At 41.9% G+C, this 14073-nt stretch overlaps 1 protein-coding gene across 1 annotated transcript in view; it reads right to left on the reverse strand.

Moving 5' to 3' along the window:
• The window catches only part of LOC147721188 (protein AF-10-like), a 1319715-nt gene that overhangs the window by 1079772 nt on the left and 225870 nt on the right, over positions 1 to 14073 (reverse strand). The window contains exon 4 of the mRNA XM_086966803.1: positions 2215 to 2324. Within this exon, the coding sequence (XP_086822929.1) occupies positions 2215 to 2324 (110 nt within the window). The remainder of the gene's footprint in view (positions 1 to 2214; positions 2325 to 14073) is intronic.

A 14073-nucleotide genomic window follows, 5' to 3' on the forward strand; every position in this document is an offset into this window, starting at 1 on the left:
GGGTGGAATTTTTCAGTCACTCTCAACTACTGGCATTGCACTGGGTACCATTCTATACTATTAGTTTTGATCAATGTTTCATTGTCTCACTAATGAGACACTACCTGGTTGAAAGGTGTCTAGGCTTGTTTGTCTACCAGTGCAGGGGGCACGCTGTTTAAACTGTACGGTCATTGAGAACAGGACCGAGTCTGATTAAATGGACTTCAGCCCAGAGTAATTACCAGTAGCTGAAATAGTTCAAGCATACATCTTTCTGTTCTTCTCTAAATACTTACTGACCACAAACCTAATCTATGGGGTGTGGGAAATGGAGATAAAGGACAAGAGGATAACAGAAAAATACTAGGCAATAATTACCTCAAAGTTTAAAGACAAGAAATTAAACATAAAAACCAAGTTATACTTCAAAAGCGATTAACAGGATTGTTTCCGGCGAGGTGATTCAAGTAATTTAACAGAGAATACGAGCATAGATTGAGCTGCCTGTATTACTTGATAACCAAAGAGAAAACGGCATCTCTGTTGATAACTGCTTATCTTCAATTGTATGTTGTGTATAATCCAATTTAACCTCATACACTCTACTGAGCTGATCCCAAAGGACCAATTGGGCAAAATGTGAGTGTAGACCCATATAGTACACCAATTAAAAATTCCTTGGATTGAAAAAAAAAGAAAATCTTCAATTGGACAGATTTACTAACAATTATTGGAAGTATTCCCAGATAATATTGGCACATGGAATTTAAAGTGGGAGAATAAGCTGGGCAACATTGAAATAAATATAGAGGATTCTTTGGATTTGGCGAATCAGATATTAATGACTGGAAGACTCTGGAGCAAGCGTTTTGAATCTATTTTTGATCTCTAACATACTCCCGGGAAGGTTGATAAATGGGGGGTTTTGAGGAGGGTTAAATTTAACAGGTGCGGATTGCAAGCTGCAGATTCGGTTCATATGTTCTTCTTCTGTCCTAAAATGTTTTCTTTTACCACAAGAGATTGAAAGTTTTCTGGGTATTATATTAGGAACGTCCATAAGTATTACTGCGGACATGGTAATTTTGGGTGTAAAATTTGACAGGGAAGGAGATCTACGACTGCAATCTTGTTTATCGCTATGGCTTTGGTCCGCTTAAGTATAACAAGTGAATGGATCAGCCCGATCCTCCTACGTTTATTAACTGGCGGTCAAGGTTGTTAGATATCTATAGTTTGGAATCCTCAATTTATAAAACAAAAAGGTAGAAGAAAAAGGGCCCTGGGATGTCAAATATGGGCTCCAGCTACAGATTGGATACAGCAAATGTAGGAAAGGTATAATAACAGTTTGTTAAGCAGTATCTGATGTTTGTTATTCTTCAATTATTGTTAATACCTAATCTCAGGTGGGGATAGAGGATTACGATGTAATCCTACCGGTTGTATCTGTGAAAAAATGTGGTGTATTACTGTATTATTAATTCTTTCTTTTCAAACTAGCCCAAATCGGGCAGTGTGTTTTGTTACTTATATCTGGTGTTGAATGTACCATAATTTTGGTTATATAATGTGCCTTGTACAAAATGGGGAGAAAATCAATAAAAAATATAAAACAAAAAAAAGAACACAAAATACATAAATACAAAATTATATTAAGGAAGGCACCAGATAACGCCCCACTGTACCTCATGAATTGTATGCCACATTGCCTTGTAACAAAATGACACTTGATTTCTTTTCCATCTCACCTAGCTCAAACTGGGATTCCTACACTCAATGTGCCGCCTCCTCTTATCCATTAGACAGAGCAGTGAGGAGTGAGTTTGCTCAGCAAAGTCCATCAGTACCTAGTAACGTTGATCCAGACAGGAGCTAGTGGGAGCGGAGGCTACAACGTCTGCCATTCCACTGCCTTCTATGAGACTCTGGAGACTCAAGAAAGCGGTTGGAGACTATGAAGACATGGAAGGTAGTGATTTCTCAGAGTCCCTCCAATGAAACCCCTCATAGCAGGTAACTGAGAACGGAGCAAGGCTTTCTCTCTAAGCATTCCTAATGTGTTGTTTTTTAATCCCATAATGCAATCCAATACCAAATGCATAGCGAGAAGTAAGCTTTCTACAGACATTTTACAGAGATATTTGTTCAGAAAAATTCAAAGTGCAGGTATGGCAAGTATTTTCTCATTTATAGTTCATAAAATTATATAAAGAAACTCAAAATAAATACCTTGGTGAAACGATCCCGGGGTACATCCTTCAGCAGTATTGGTTCCATAGTAGTGGTGCATGCAAAATTAACCTCCGGAATGTACAGTGCACAAACCACATGAGCCCAGCCTAACACAAGAGAATTCATCATTTGTTATAAATGTATTTATGAGCTGGATACATAGAAGACTAAGGCTTATTATCCAAGCATTAATGACACAAAATAAAATACGAATGCATGTCTTAAGCTCATCCTCTCCGTCCAAAAATAGCTCTATGTTGATAAGAGTAATGTGCTGACTAATGTTGAATAAGCACTGGACAGGACCTCTACTTGTCAGTTGGTTTCCAAATCTGCAGCTGTATATTCACATAGATTCACACAACGACTGAGAAGCATGTAGATTGTTAAGTAGGAAAAAGACAACAGTCAATATGGCAAGTGTGTCTTGTGTGGCATGAATCTGACCCCCCACATAGCGCCCTAAAATAACAGTGAATACAGCAAGATACTTACTTGTAATTGGAGTCCTTATTTTTGGGGAGATCTTTAATTAAGTCTGGCTTTAATGTGTCGCATCCAAGAGCACCAAATATACACAGAAAAATGCGTACAAGGCCATTAGAAAAGGTCTAACTAAACATATAACAAGTCCATAGGTTATGCTGGTCGAATTTTGGATTTCTTTTCCATATGAAAATGCCTATTAATACTGTTAAAATCAGTAGTGGAAAACAGAGAAAAATAAAACAAATGTAGGAAAATGGTTAGTTTAGCCATATAGGGCTGCGCCTTACTAGGCTAAAAATGGCAATGCTCCTGTAAGGAAACCTCTAGCAAAAAAAGGAGGCATCCCATTTTTGTTAAACCTTGTTAACACCAAATGGGCTACAAAGTGATTTAAAAATATCAGTTGTGAAAACGCCGATTGATTTGTGTGTTCAATTTAACTGACAACCTTCAATTAAATCCAGTGACAGTTACAAGAAAAACAAGCATTGGCATAGCCAATAGGTCTCGTCTTTGGGACCTTACAAGTATTTAATTATGCAGCACAAGATCATTGGTGCAACATCAACTGTTGCATGGCTAAACACTTATAATGTCCCAAATTCGAGACCTATTGGCTATGCCAGTGCTTGTTTGGTCTAGGCAGCGCCAGGGCCCTTTTTCGTATTTGTGCACTTTAAATTAGCCTTTACAATACAATATGCAATTGTGCAATTGAAAGGGCGTCAGTAGACTGACTAGAGAAAACCATAACCGTTGCAAAGTTGTCTAATATTTAAAAAAAATAAGACATGCAAAATGGGAAATACCGTATAAAATATGGAAGGGCTAATATTATGGGAAATAATGGTAACATATCTTGTATAACATTCTCTAAAATTGACATGAAATTATGAACAATTACGTGCACTAAGATTGCAACTGAAATAATATGGATAAGCAAAGTAAACAAATATATCATTTTAGATAAGTGGCTTAAACTAACTCTAAAACAGAAAATACATTTCCACAACACTAATTCAAGCTACTGGTACAAGGTCTCCCCTCAAACTCCCTCAAAGAGAGATTTATTTCATATGCCGTCATTACTCAGGTCTTGTTGAATGAGCTTTCTGTCATGAGTTAATTGCCAGCCACCTAAGTTGTCAGCCGAGGCAAGGAAGCATGGAGAAGGTAAATTATGTCACTGATAACGAGTACCTTAAGAGGAGCTAAGCAGGAGCAGCTGCAATAAAAACAAGAAGCGGGAGCAAGACGGAGAGGCGGAGAAAGGCGCGCACACTTGGGAGAGTAGTCTGCTCTTTTTCAAAGCGCACACTCTTTTGGCGCGCCCATGCGTGCTCCCACAAGGTGTATGTCGCCACAAGCACGATTATGTGCTTCGAAAACTAGCTGTACGACGGCTAAAGGTCTCCTATGCAGAGCATGCGTGCTGCGTAGGCGAGACCTAAAAAAGTAGTAATGACATTCCTACATCATGCAAAATTTGAGGAAAAATTACAATGATGCATTCCTGTGGTATCTTATATACATAGCTTTAATTTAATTATATTGATTGTCTTCGGTTTCTACGATTAGACATTGTATCTTACTGTCAATGGTCTTTCACTCATTCCATGTTAGAATGTTAATATGTTTGGATTCAATTCTAAGGTCAATTGAGGCAATCTTATGGGACCTTGTGAATGTTGGAAGCTGCTGTTCTTTCTTTCATTAAAACCTCTAATCATCATTGGACTGGAGCGTTCGTCAACACTACAAGGATGGGATAACTCTGTATGGCTTCCAGGACTTTGAGGTACTGTGTCTTATTTGTACGAGGGTTCAGAGATCCAAATTTCAGGTCCAGAGACTACTAGATGTTTAGTTGTTTCATCTCTGTTTATTTTTGTGCTTTTCAAGCTAGCAATTTGTTTTTTTCCCTTTGCTGCTTGTACATTTATTTATTGGCAATGGCTGGCGAGGGAGAGCCTTGGGGCATTTTAACGGGACATTTCAACGGGTGCTGCAATATCAGTGCGTGCCGGTGTTTTCGGAGCAGTGTACTGTTGCCCAACAACACGGAGTCACAAAGAAGTCTCCATGTGTCGAGCTTCTTTAAAATGCCCAGCATTTGGAAAATTGTGTTTTATCTAGGAACCTGAATCAATATTGCTATTTTATGCCCTTGTACGGCTATAATCAATAATATCCCTATAATGGCATAAGAATCAGATCCATATTTAGGTAAATAGCCCTTGCAATCCAAAGCACGGCAGAAGGTACTTCCTTGGATTCCTAGAAAGCACAACGAGTTCTTTCGACACACCAAACCTCCAGCAACCTGGGAAATCCCCATTTGCTTTTGTTTTGATTTGTCATTAAACTCCTGCAAACACTAAAGGGACAGTCAATTCTTAGTGACATCTTTATTGACGTCTCATGTCCAAACCTTACGTCAAACTCAGCACCTTTCAGGTATAAATATACCAACGTTACCTTAAGCAAACACACGGTGGTGGTTTTGGAGCCGAGCAGCTATCTACTTGCCCGAGAGCCCAGCTGATGCGAGAGCCCACGGACGCTGCCCCTCCTCTTTGACGCACTGAGAGAGACGCTGTCTTTTCTCCTGCCGAGAAATCCAGCTCCGGTGTTCTCAGCCGCCTTCGCGGGCTGCTGGGATATCGAGTCCTGAAAGAGAGATACCAGACCTCCTGCATTCTATTACCCAGGAACGGAGCTGACTAAACCCTTGAAGAGAATTCTTGAGTCAGATTCTTGGCAAAACCAACTTAACTTAAACTGCTACTTACTTACTCCTTCCCACGTATTAGGCTTAGGTCAGGTACACCGGGGTAGGTGTATTTTAGAAGCACCAGTTGAGTACGTTAGTCAATGTATATATGTATGTATATCTTTTATCCATTTTAAAGTATCTTATGGCTAAGAAACCATATCAATGCTTTTACAGTATTATTTCATAATACTCTTTTTACTGTAGGCTCTTTACTTAACATTAGGTATTGCAATTATGGCAATTCATTTCTCTTGCGTGAGAAAGAAGACTGCTCAATAAATTACACCTTTTATTGAAAACGCCTGTCTCTCTTTTCTCTGCACTCTGGTGAAACTAAGTACGGACATTTGACTGAGTGAAATAGCTGTCTATTGTTTTCATACAACTCTAGAGATACACTCTTATTCTGAGGGAGCAAAGTTGTCATGTTATATGGTTGTCAGAAGCTAAATCCCTTCTTGTCTATCCAGGGAGGTTAAACTCCTCATTTATTCGAGAAAGTTTCTAGTGACCTCTGAGCTAACTGGCAAACCTTTAGTCTAATATAGTCAGTAGAGACCTAGTCGACCTCAGTCCTACGTCTACGACCTGCCTACCTGACATTGCGCCGCTGCTATTAGGCGCTGGTTACTCACTTCAGCCACTTCAGCTGCCATCTTGGGCAGGGGAAGGCTGGCAGTATAGCTGATCGCTCCTCCCGCCCTCCCAGGATACATAAGGGTGTTTCTCACTCTCCTCGAGGTATTTGTTTATTTCACCCCTGAGGCGGAAGCCGGGGGACCTCTGCGCTCTCTTGTGCTCTATTTCAATAGCACGCCTGTTATTGATTAAAAATAACGATCTTTTAAAAGCTGTAAATATTTTAACCTGCAGTTCTTAGATTTAGTCCCCACCTTGGTGCGAGAATTGCGTCGCCCAAGGTTGCTTCCCGACCTGCCTACCTGACATTGCGCCGCCGCTATTAGGCGCTGGTTACTCACTTCAGCCGCCATCTTGGGCAGGGAAAGGCTGGCGGTATAGCTGATCGCTCCTCCCACCCTCCTCCCACTCCCCGACCATGGATAAAAACAATAGACCCGCCCGTCGGAGCAGCGGGCGCGCCAAAGGCAAGCCCGTCTGCGCCCGTCTGCGCCCGTCCGCGCTTGGACCGGGCCAAGGGCCACCCCCCCTGGTCCAGATCCCCCGGTCCCATGAGGACCATACACTTCCAATATGTTACTGCTTCTGCAACCCCCCCAACATCAGTCATGTCTCCTACTTGACCCGCTGCTCCTTGATGGGGACTCCGCCCAACTCTGTTCCTGTTGTCAATTACGGATACCCCTCAATCCAATTCCTCCCCCCACCACCAAGTCTAAATCTCCTAAATCCTATTCACTCGCCCTTATTAATGTCCGCTCGCTCGGGAAACACCGACAGGACATAGCTGACTTGATGGAAGACAATAGTTTAGACATGCTATTTATGACAGAAACTTGGATGGACAGTTCGTCCGATCCAGACAGTGATTGCAGTTCCTAAAGGCTTTTCTATCCATAGACTGGACAGACAACGCAAGAAAGGCGGTGGGATTGCCGTCATTGTACGCGACGCATTCACTGTCAGAACCAACATGATCTCGCTACCTTCCTGTGAAGCTCTACAATTCTCTATCAAATTGACTCCCTCCTATAACTTTAAAGGGATCCTTTTGTATCATCCACCGGGATCAAGGACCGGATTGATCTCCGACCTTAGGTACGTCCTGGAATCGTCAGCCCTTGATAGCTCTCTTACTGTCCTCGGCGATTTTAACTTTCATTTTGACAAAACGGAGGATAAAGACACTGCTGCTTTTCTGGGGGATATGACAACCTTTGGTCTCCCACTGCTGGTCAAATCACCCACACATGACGGGGGCCATATACTGGATGGCATTTTCACCAACTCACTGGATTTACATGTTTCTCAAATTCTTCCCGTCACTTGGTCAGACCACCATGGTATCCTGGCTTCACTAACTACTCATGACACTGGTGCCTCTACATTACCCTCTAATTCTCGCCAGTCCTTTCAGGCTTGCAATGGCATTGATAGTTCCAGCCTGGAAACCCTCTTAACCAATTCCATTCCCCCTCTATCAACCGACCCTAACACTGCCACTACTCAATTTTATGAGTGGGTGGGCTCAGCGGCATCCTCTCTGGCCCCGGTTAAACAACGGTCTCGTAATAGATCTACCCCGTCGGCCCCCTGGTATTCGGAGGCCCTAAGAATACAAAAACAACAGTGTAGGGACAAAGAGAGGCACTGGCGAAAAGACTACTCTGCAGAGGCCAAAATTAAGTATAAAGAAACGGTGGCTAAATACAAAACTATGATTGATGAGGCCAAGAAAAAATTCTTTAGTGACAGAATCGAAATGGCCAAAAACTCCAACAAGGCTTTGTACGAAACCACTAAGCAGCTAGCAGGTTACTCTCCTAACCTGACTCCACCTCCCTCCCAACCTCTCTGTGACGCCCTAGCTAGCTTCTTCTTTAGTAAGGTCAACGACATCTATTCTGCCTTTGCCAAAAAAACTAAATTCCCTTCTAACTTGTCGACCGCCGTTCATACCGGACCCATCCTCTCTCAGTTTGCAGAAATCTCTAGTTCCCAGATTGCGGACATTATATCCACCATTAGATCAGGCTCTGCACTTGACCCCTGTCCATTTAAAGTATTAGTACCTGTTATCGAAGTGGTTCTTCCTGCCATCACCTCTATCTGCAACGCCATGTTTAGTACATGCACTTATCCAGCCATTTTAAAAAAAAACCTCATTAAACCACTCTTAAAGAAGCTACATCTCGACATGGAAGAACCAAAGAGCTACCAGCCTATCGCTAGCCTACCAGTTCTGGCAAAAATAGCAGAAAAAGCTCTGAATCAACAGCTCTCCGCCTTCATAGAGCAACATCATTTACTTGATGAATCCCAGTTTGGCTTCCGCCAATTCCATGGGACGGAGACGTCTTTGATTAAAGCCGCGGATGATATTAGATCCATCCGCGACGCCGTGGGTACAGCAGTCTTGATACTGCTTGACTTATCGGCAGCTTTCGACACGGTTGATCATGCTATTTTGATCGACCGTGTCGAAAACATGGGTGTCCAAAATAATGCCAGGAAACTTCTGGCCTCTTTTCTGGCCGACAGAACCCAGGTGGTCACAATGGGATCCTTTCACTCTTCCACCTTGTCTCTGCCATGTGGAGTACCTCAAGGCTCATCCCTAAGTCCAACACTTTTTAAGATCTATGTGTCGGACCTAGCCAATATCATTCGTGCACATGGGATGAGCCTTACCTCCTATGCAGATGACACTCAGTTGGTCCTTGCCATTAAGAACAACGGCCATAAAATAGCTGAAGATCTTAAATTAGGCATGGTAGCAATTGGGAGCTGGATGGCTTCCAATTGTCTAAAATTAAATTCCGACAAGACGGAAGTAGTCATCTTCGGACAGCTGACTCCGGAATGGTCATCCCGTTGGTGGCCCTCGTCATTAGGCTCTCCTCCTGAGCCTGTCAGCAAGGTGAGGAATTTGGGAGTCATCTTCGATGACCGCCTCACTTTTCATCCACATGCTAACCAGATTACCTCCTCAGCCTTCCACAAACTGAGACTCATCAAAAAAATCCTCCCTTTCCTTCCTGACACAGCTGGTAAAACCCTGGTTACTTACTTGTATTGTCCACCCTGGATTACTGCAATGCATTATTCCTTAATGCACAAGAAGAGTCCTAAACAAAATGCAAATTATACAACTCTCAGCTGCTAGGCTCCTGGGAAAAATTCCCAAATATCAATCCGCCTCGGACACATCAGAGAGTTACACTGGTTACCCATCAGAAACAGAATAAAATTTAAAACTCTCTGTATTGTGTACAAGTCTTTGCATAACCGGGGACCAGCGTTTCTCGTTCAAAATCTGATTCCCTACTGTCCGTCCAGAACACTACGTTCCTCAAGTCTAATTGACCTTGTGGTTCCTCGCACCAAAACTGTTTCATGGGGAGACAGAAGATTCCTGGTGTCAGCCCCAAAGTTATGGAACACGCTGCCCCACTCGATTAAAGCCAGTCCTTCTCTCTGGTCCTTTCGCAAGCAACTTAAGACCTGGCTCTTTAATCATTAAACTCAGCTCCCCCACTCTGGTTAAATACTACAGATATCGTAGCACCGAGACGCCCATGGGCCTTTGTTCGCGCTCTAGAAATGTCACTAATAAATAAATAAATACATACACTGCTGAATATAATATTCCAATGTGCAGAGCCTATTGGGAATATAGGAACTACACTACATGGGGCCCAACGTTTGGTAAGGCAATAAAACTAACACAAGACGTTAGAGTATCCCAGTCGTGCTTTTTCACACGTACCCTTTTTCCCGTAAATACTCCAAAAGACGTCTGGAGTGGGTAAAAGGGTAAAATCCGCCGGAACTTAGTAGGAAGAGATTCCTATGTATAGTTTTTGGTTTAGTCAACGATGAAGGATACAGTGTTCCAAAATATTGTGCACCTAATCTTTGTTTCCTTGAAACTTGATCTGCAACAAAAACCTTTCTGCCAGTAAAATGGGGGAAAGTGAAGATGAAAGGGAGGCAGCTAGAATAGCAACTCGACTCCTAGTGGAGGACAAGAGTCTCCTACAGACTGACCCGAATGCTATACTCATTCCGGTCAACATAAGAAAAACTATAACTCCTAAACTTATAGAAAACGGACTGACATCACGAGGTGGTACAGTCATATTCGTGGTAGAGGCCCATGAATATCGGCAGACAGAGGTATTCTATTCATGGATAAACTTTCCAGCAGCGAAAGCTGCAACACACGAATTCCACTATTACAAAATAGAGGAACTTCCGGATGAATACACTCCTTTCGAGGACATTGAAATCCCACTAAATTACCAAGAGCACCTGCTCTGGTTTAAAGGCGCCCTAAAACATAATGATCACATAACCAGGCTCGGTCCACTAGGTAGACCAGGAGCAGCGTGGCCGGTTCTAGCCAGCTACACGCCACATCCAGACATCGAAAAAATGTCAGACCGGGAACTTTTAGCCCAGCTAAAAATACTAATTAAAATACATAGACAATTAGACCAATATTTAATGCGGACTTCAACAGTCCAACCAGCTATTAACATTCCACAGCTGAACCCTCAACAGGGAAACACAAACAAAATTACACCACAGAACATACACTCATGTCTTGGTAAAACACCCGCAAAACGGGAACAAATTCCTTTCTGGCTAGTACAAAAGATAACTCAAATAGAGGCGGTATTTCCGAACACTACGCCTAGTGAGAAACACAGAATTCTGACTATCTGCCTTCCAATGGGGATCGCACCACATGTGGAGGATTGTGACACTTGGGACACAGTCTTTGCTTCCATTTACACAAAAACTCATGGTGTTCCATCCATGGCGGTAATACCAGATGTACTAAGACAAATTCAAAATGAATACGGTCCAGAACCTGCTTTATCTCTGGGTATGAAATTACTGAAAGACTTCAAGCAGGTCTCGGCTATATTATTAGCCAACATAAAAGGAGAAGCAGCATCTGTGGCGATCCGCCAGAAATTGACAGAAACAGATATAGCAGACCAACCAATTGAGCTTGCCAGAATCATAGAAAAATCCTATGAAGAACTAGGTAGAGATAGTTTGGGTGGGAAACCGGTAAAACCCCAACTAACTGAAAATCCTGAAACGATATTTATTAAAAATAATCTAAACACTCCAAAAAAGAGCTGGGATGGAAAACAATCCACTCCCAAAGAAAAAAGATTCCAGTCCAGAGGAAGGTCTCCTCGGCGGAGAGAAAGATCTCCGGGCCAAGGACACAAGTCTGCCCAGAGGGAGCCCTCTGAGAAAAGATACAACCTTAGAAATAGGGATAATTTGAAAAAGCCTGATAGATATCAAGATATTGATACACGTCCCTCTCAATCTTTTCAGGCTTCCTCGCAGAAATCGGAAAGAAGAGGACGGTCAGAACACAGGGAAGAGCACGTCAAGTCCAAAGACAAGGAACCTGCTCAAAGTAAAAAATTACAATTTCCAAGAAAGAAGGTAGCCAGTATTAAAATAATCAAACATGCCGAGGATACGGAGGACACCGCTGAAAAACGGAGAGTGGGCCCAGACAATGCTAGACAGCGCAGCAGAAGTGACAATAGCTCTCAAGATCCTGATGAATCATCTGGAGACAGTGGACACGAATGAATACATTCAGGTGGAAACTGCAGATACCAGAGTTAGCGAACCTCATAAAATATATGAAATAACATTGCGTGTAGAGGGAGATAAGACTAGGAAAGTAAGGGGTCTGTTTTGGGATAACCTTTCAAAAGGCTATCACATCCTATTAGCTGAGAAAGACTGGCCATGAGAGTTTGTCAGGAAGTGCCCCCGTGGCGAAGAAATGGTTACGCCTGCCTTCTCAAATCATAGTCCAATTCATAGAAAATACACATATGCAAGAAAATGGGCAGTAGCTCAAGCTCCTGCATTATATAAAAATCATGAAGGATGAGATGAGGACTCTCCTAATCACAAAAAAGTTAAAATGCCAACCAACTGCACAAAGGCAGTACCTAATTAAGCAAGAAGCTAAAAAACAAGTCAGGGAGATCTTAGATCAACTTGAATACTAAGGGGTGATCGAAACATGCACCTCTCAAATGAACAATCCTTTGTTTCCTGTCTCCAAACCAGACGATTCATATTGTCTAGTCTTGGACTACAAACACCTTAACTCATGTTGCAAGACATTTGCTGTACAAAACTCACATAGTACAGCACTAATGAATAACATTGTTCGCAAAAAATACAAAACAACATTAGACATCTCTAATGGATTCTTTTGTCAAAATATTGCACCGGAAAGCAGGTATTTAACCGCTTTCTCAATAATGGGGTCACAGAAAAATATCTGTTGACTACCACAGGGATTCAAGAATAGCCCAGGATTATTCTCAGCAAGAGTAACAGAGTTACTACAAATATATGATGATGAGGCATTATCTTATGTCGATGACTTCTATCTCACAGATGATGACCTGGATACTCACTTGAAATGAGTGAACATCATAATACTTGGGTTCGCTGCAGAGGGTTACAAATTCAACTTTAAAAAGTCACAAATTGCCCACCTGACTGTCCTGTTTTTAGGATATGAAATATCAAGTGAAGGCAAAAGCCTAGCAGACAACTTCTTAGAGAAGTGCGCTGTACTCCAAGCACCAAAAACGCTGAAGAACTTACAATCAATACTAGGTTTCCTGAATTTCGGAAGAACTTACTTTTTAAATTATGCAGAGAGGGTTAAACCTCTCTATGAATTAATAAAACCTGATTTTAAACCAATCAATTGGACTCAGAAACACACAGAAATTTTGAGATCATTGCAAACAGATATATTAGCTAATACAAAATTACAAACTTGCGACAACACACGCAACCTTGTAATCAGAGTCATCCCAGGAAGATGCGGATTCACGTACCTGACCTCTAATGAGGGAGAAACGGTACCAATAGCTTACAAATCACATTTGTACACAGAAGCTGAAAAAACATTCAGTCTTACAGAAAAAATTGTAAGTGCGGTTCAAACTATTGTAGCAAAAGAAAGAGCCCAAGCCCAAGGCAAAAGAATAACTGTTTTTACAGCAGAATCAGCCCTTGAGGCGTTATTAAGCCCAGTTAATCTAAAAACAGTGGCATTAGATCTAAAATGGATACAGTGGGAAAGTTCTCTTGCTGCAGAAGACGTAAAATACTATTTTGACCCGAACATGAAAAAATTGAAAGATCTAAAATATGAAGAAGAATATCCTCTGCCAATCGAAATTCTGCCTCTCCAACAGTAATCTTGTGTAATCTATATGGACAGATTTGCACATTACGATGTGGATAATAAATTCTACAATGCAGCATGCGCGATTGTTAAAGGTCGCTGGCGCTGTGGTAAATTCAGACCAAAAATAACAAAAACTGAATCACTGAGAAACTGTTCGGCTCAGCGAGCTGAAATCAGATCTTTAAAGATGGCGCTTGAAAATGCCGATCGTGAATTCCCGACACTAATAGTGTGCGATTCACATTTTTGCGTCAAATCTTACAATAATGACTTGCAGAACTGGGTTCAAAACGATTACAAAGATGACACAGGTGCCACAATAAAGCATAAAAAGCTTTGGGAACAAGTAGTTCTTTTGCAGAAAGAACTACGAAAGACTCACGTAATACACACACTGAGTCATCAACGTGATGGCATTCACGTTGCAGGGAATTCATTGGCTAATACAGCCACAGCGGAAGCAACTCAACCGGCTTCCATAGCCACAAAAAAGCGCTCAGAAAAATACAGAGACGGGGAAACCATGCTGGCGGTAAAAACGTCTTCAAAAGGCGACTGTGCAGCACTACCCGTGAACTATCCACTCAATTATACATACATAATTGATGCAAACTCCGTTCCTTTTGTTCGAATCCCTGGAGTGGGGGATAGAGTCATTCCAAACATGAACAGGAGAGTCTTATTA

Source organism: Lissotriton vulgaris, chromosome 4_1 (genome assembly GCF_964263255.1).
Source record: "Lissotriton vulgaris chromosome 4_1, aLisVul1.2, whole genome shotgun sequence".
Lineage (NCBI taxonomy): Eukaryota > Metazoa > Chordata > Amphibia > Caudata > Salamandridae > Lissotriton > Lissotriton vulgaris.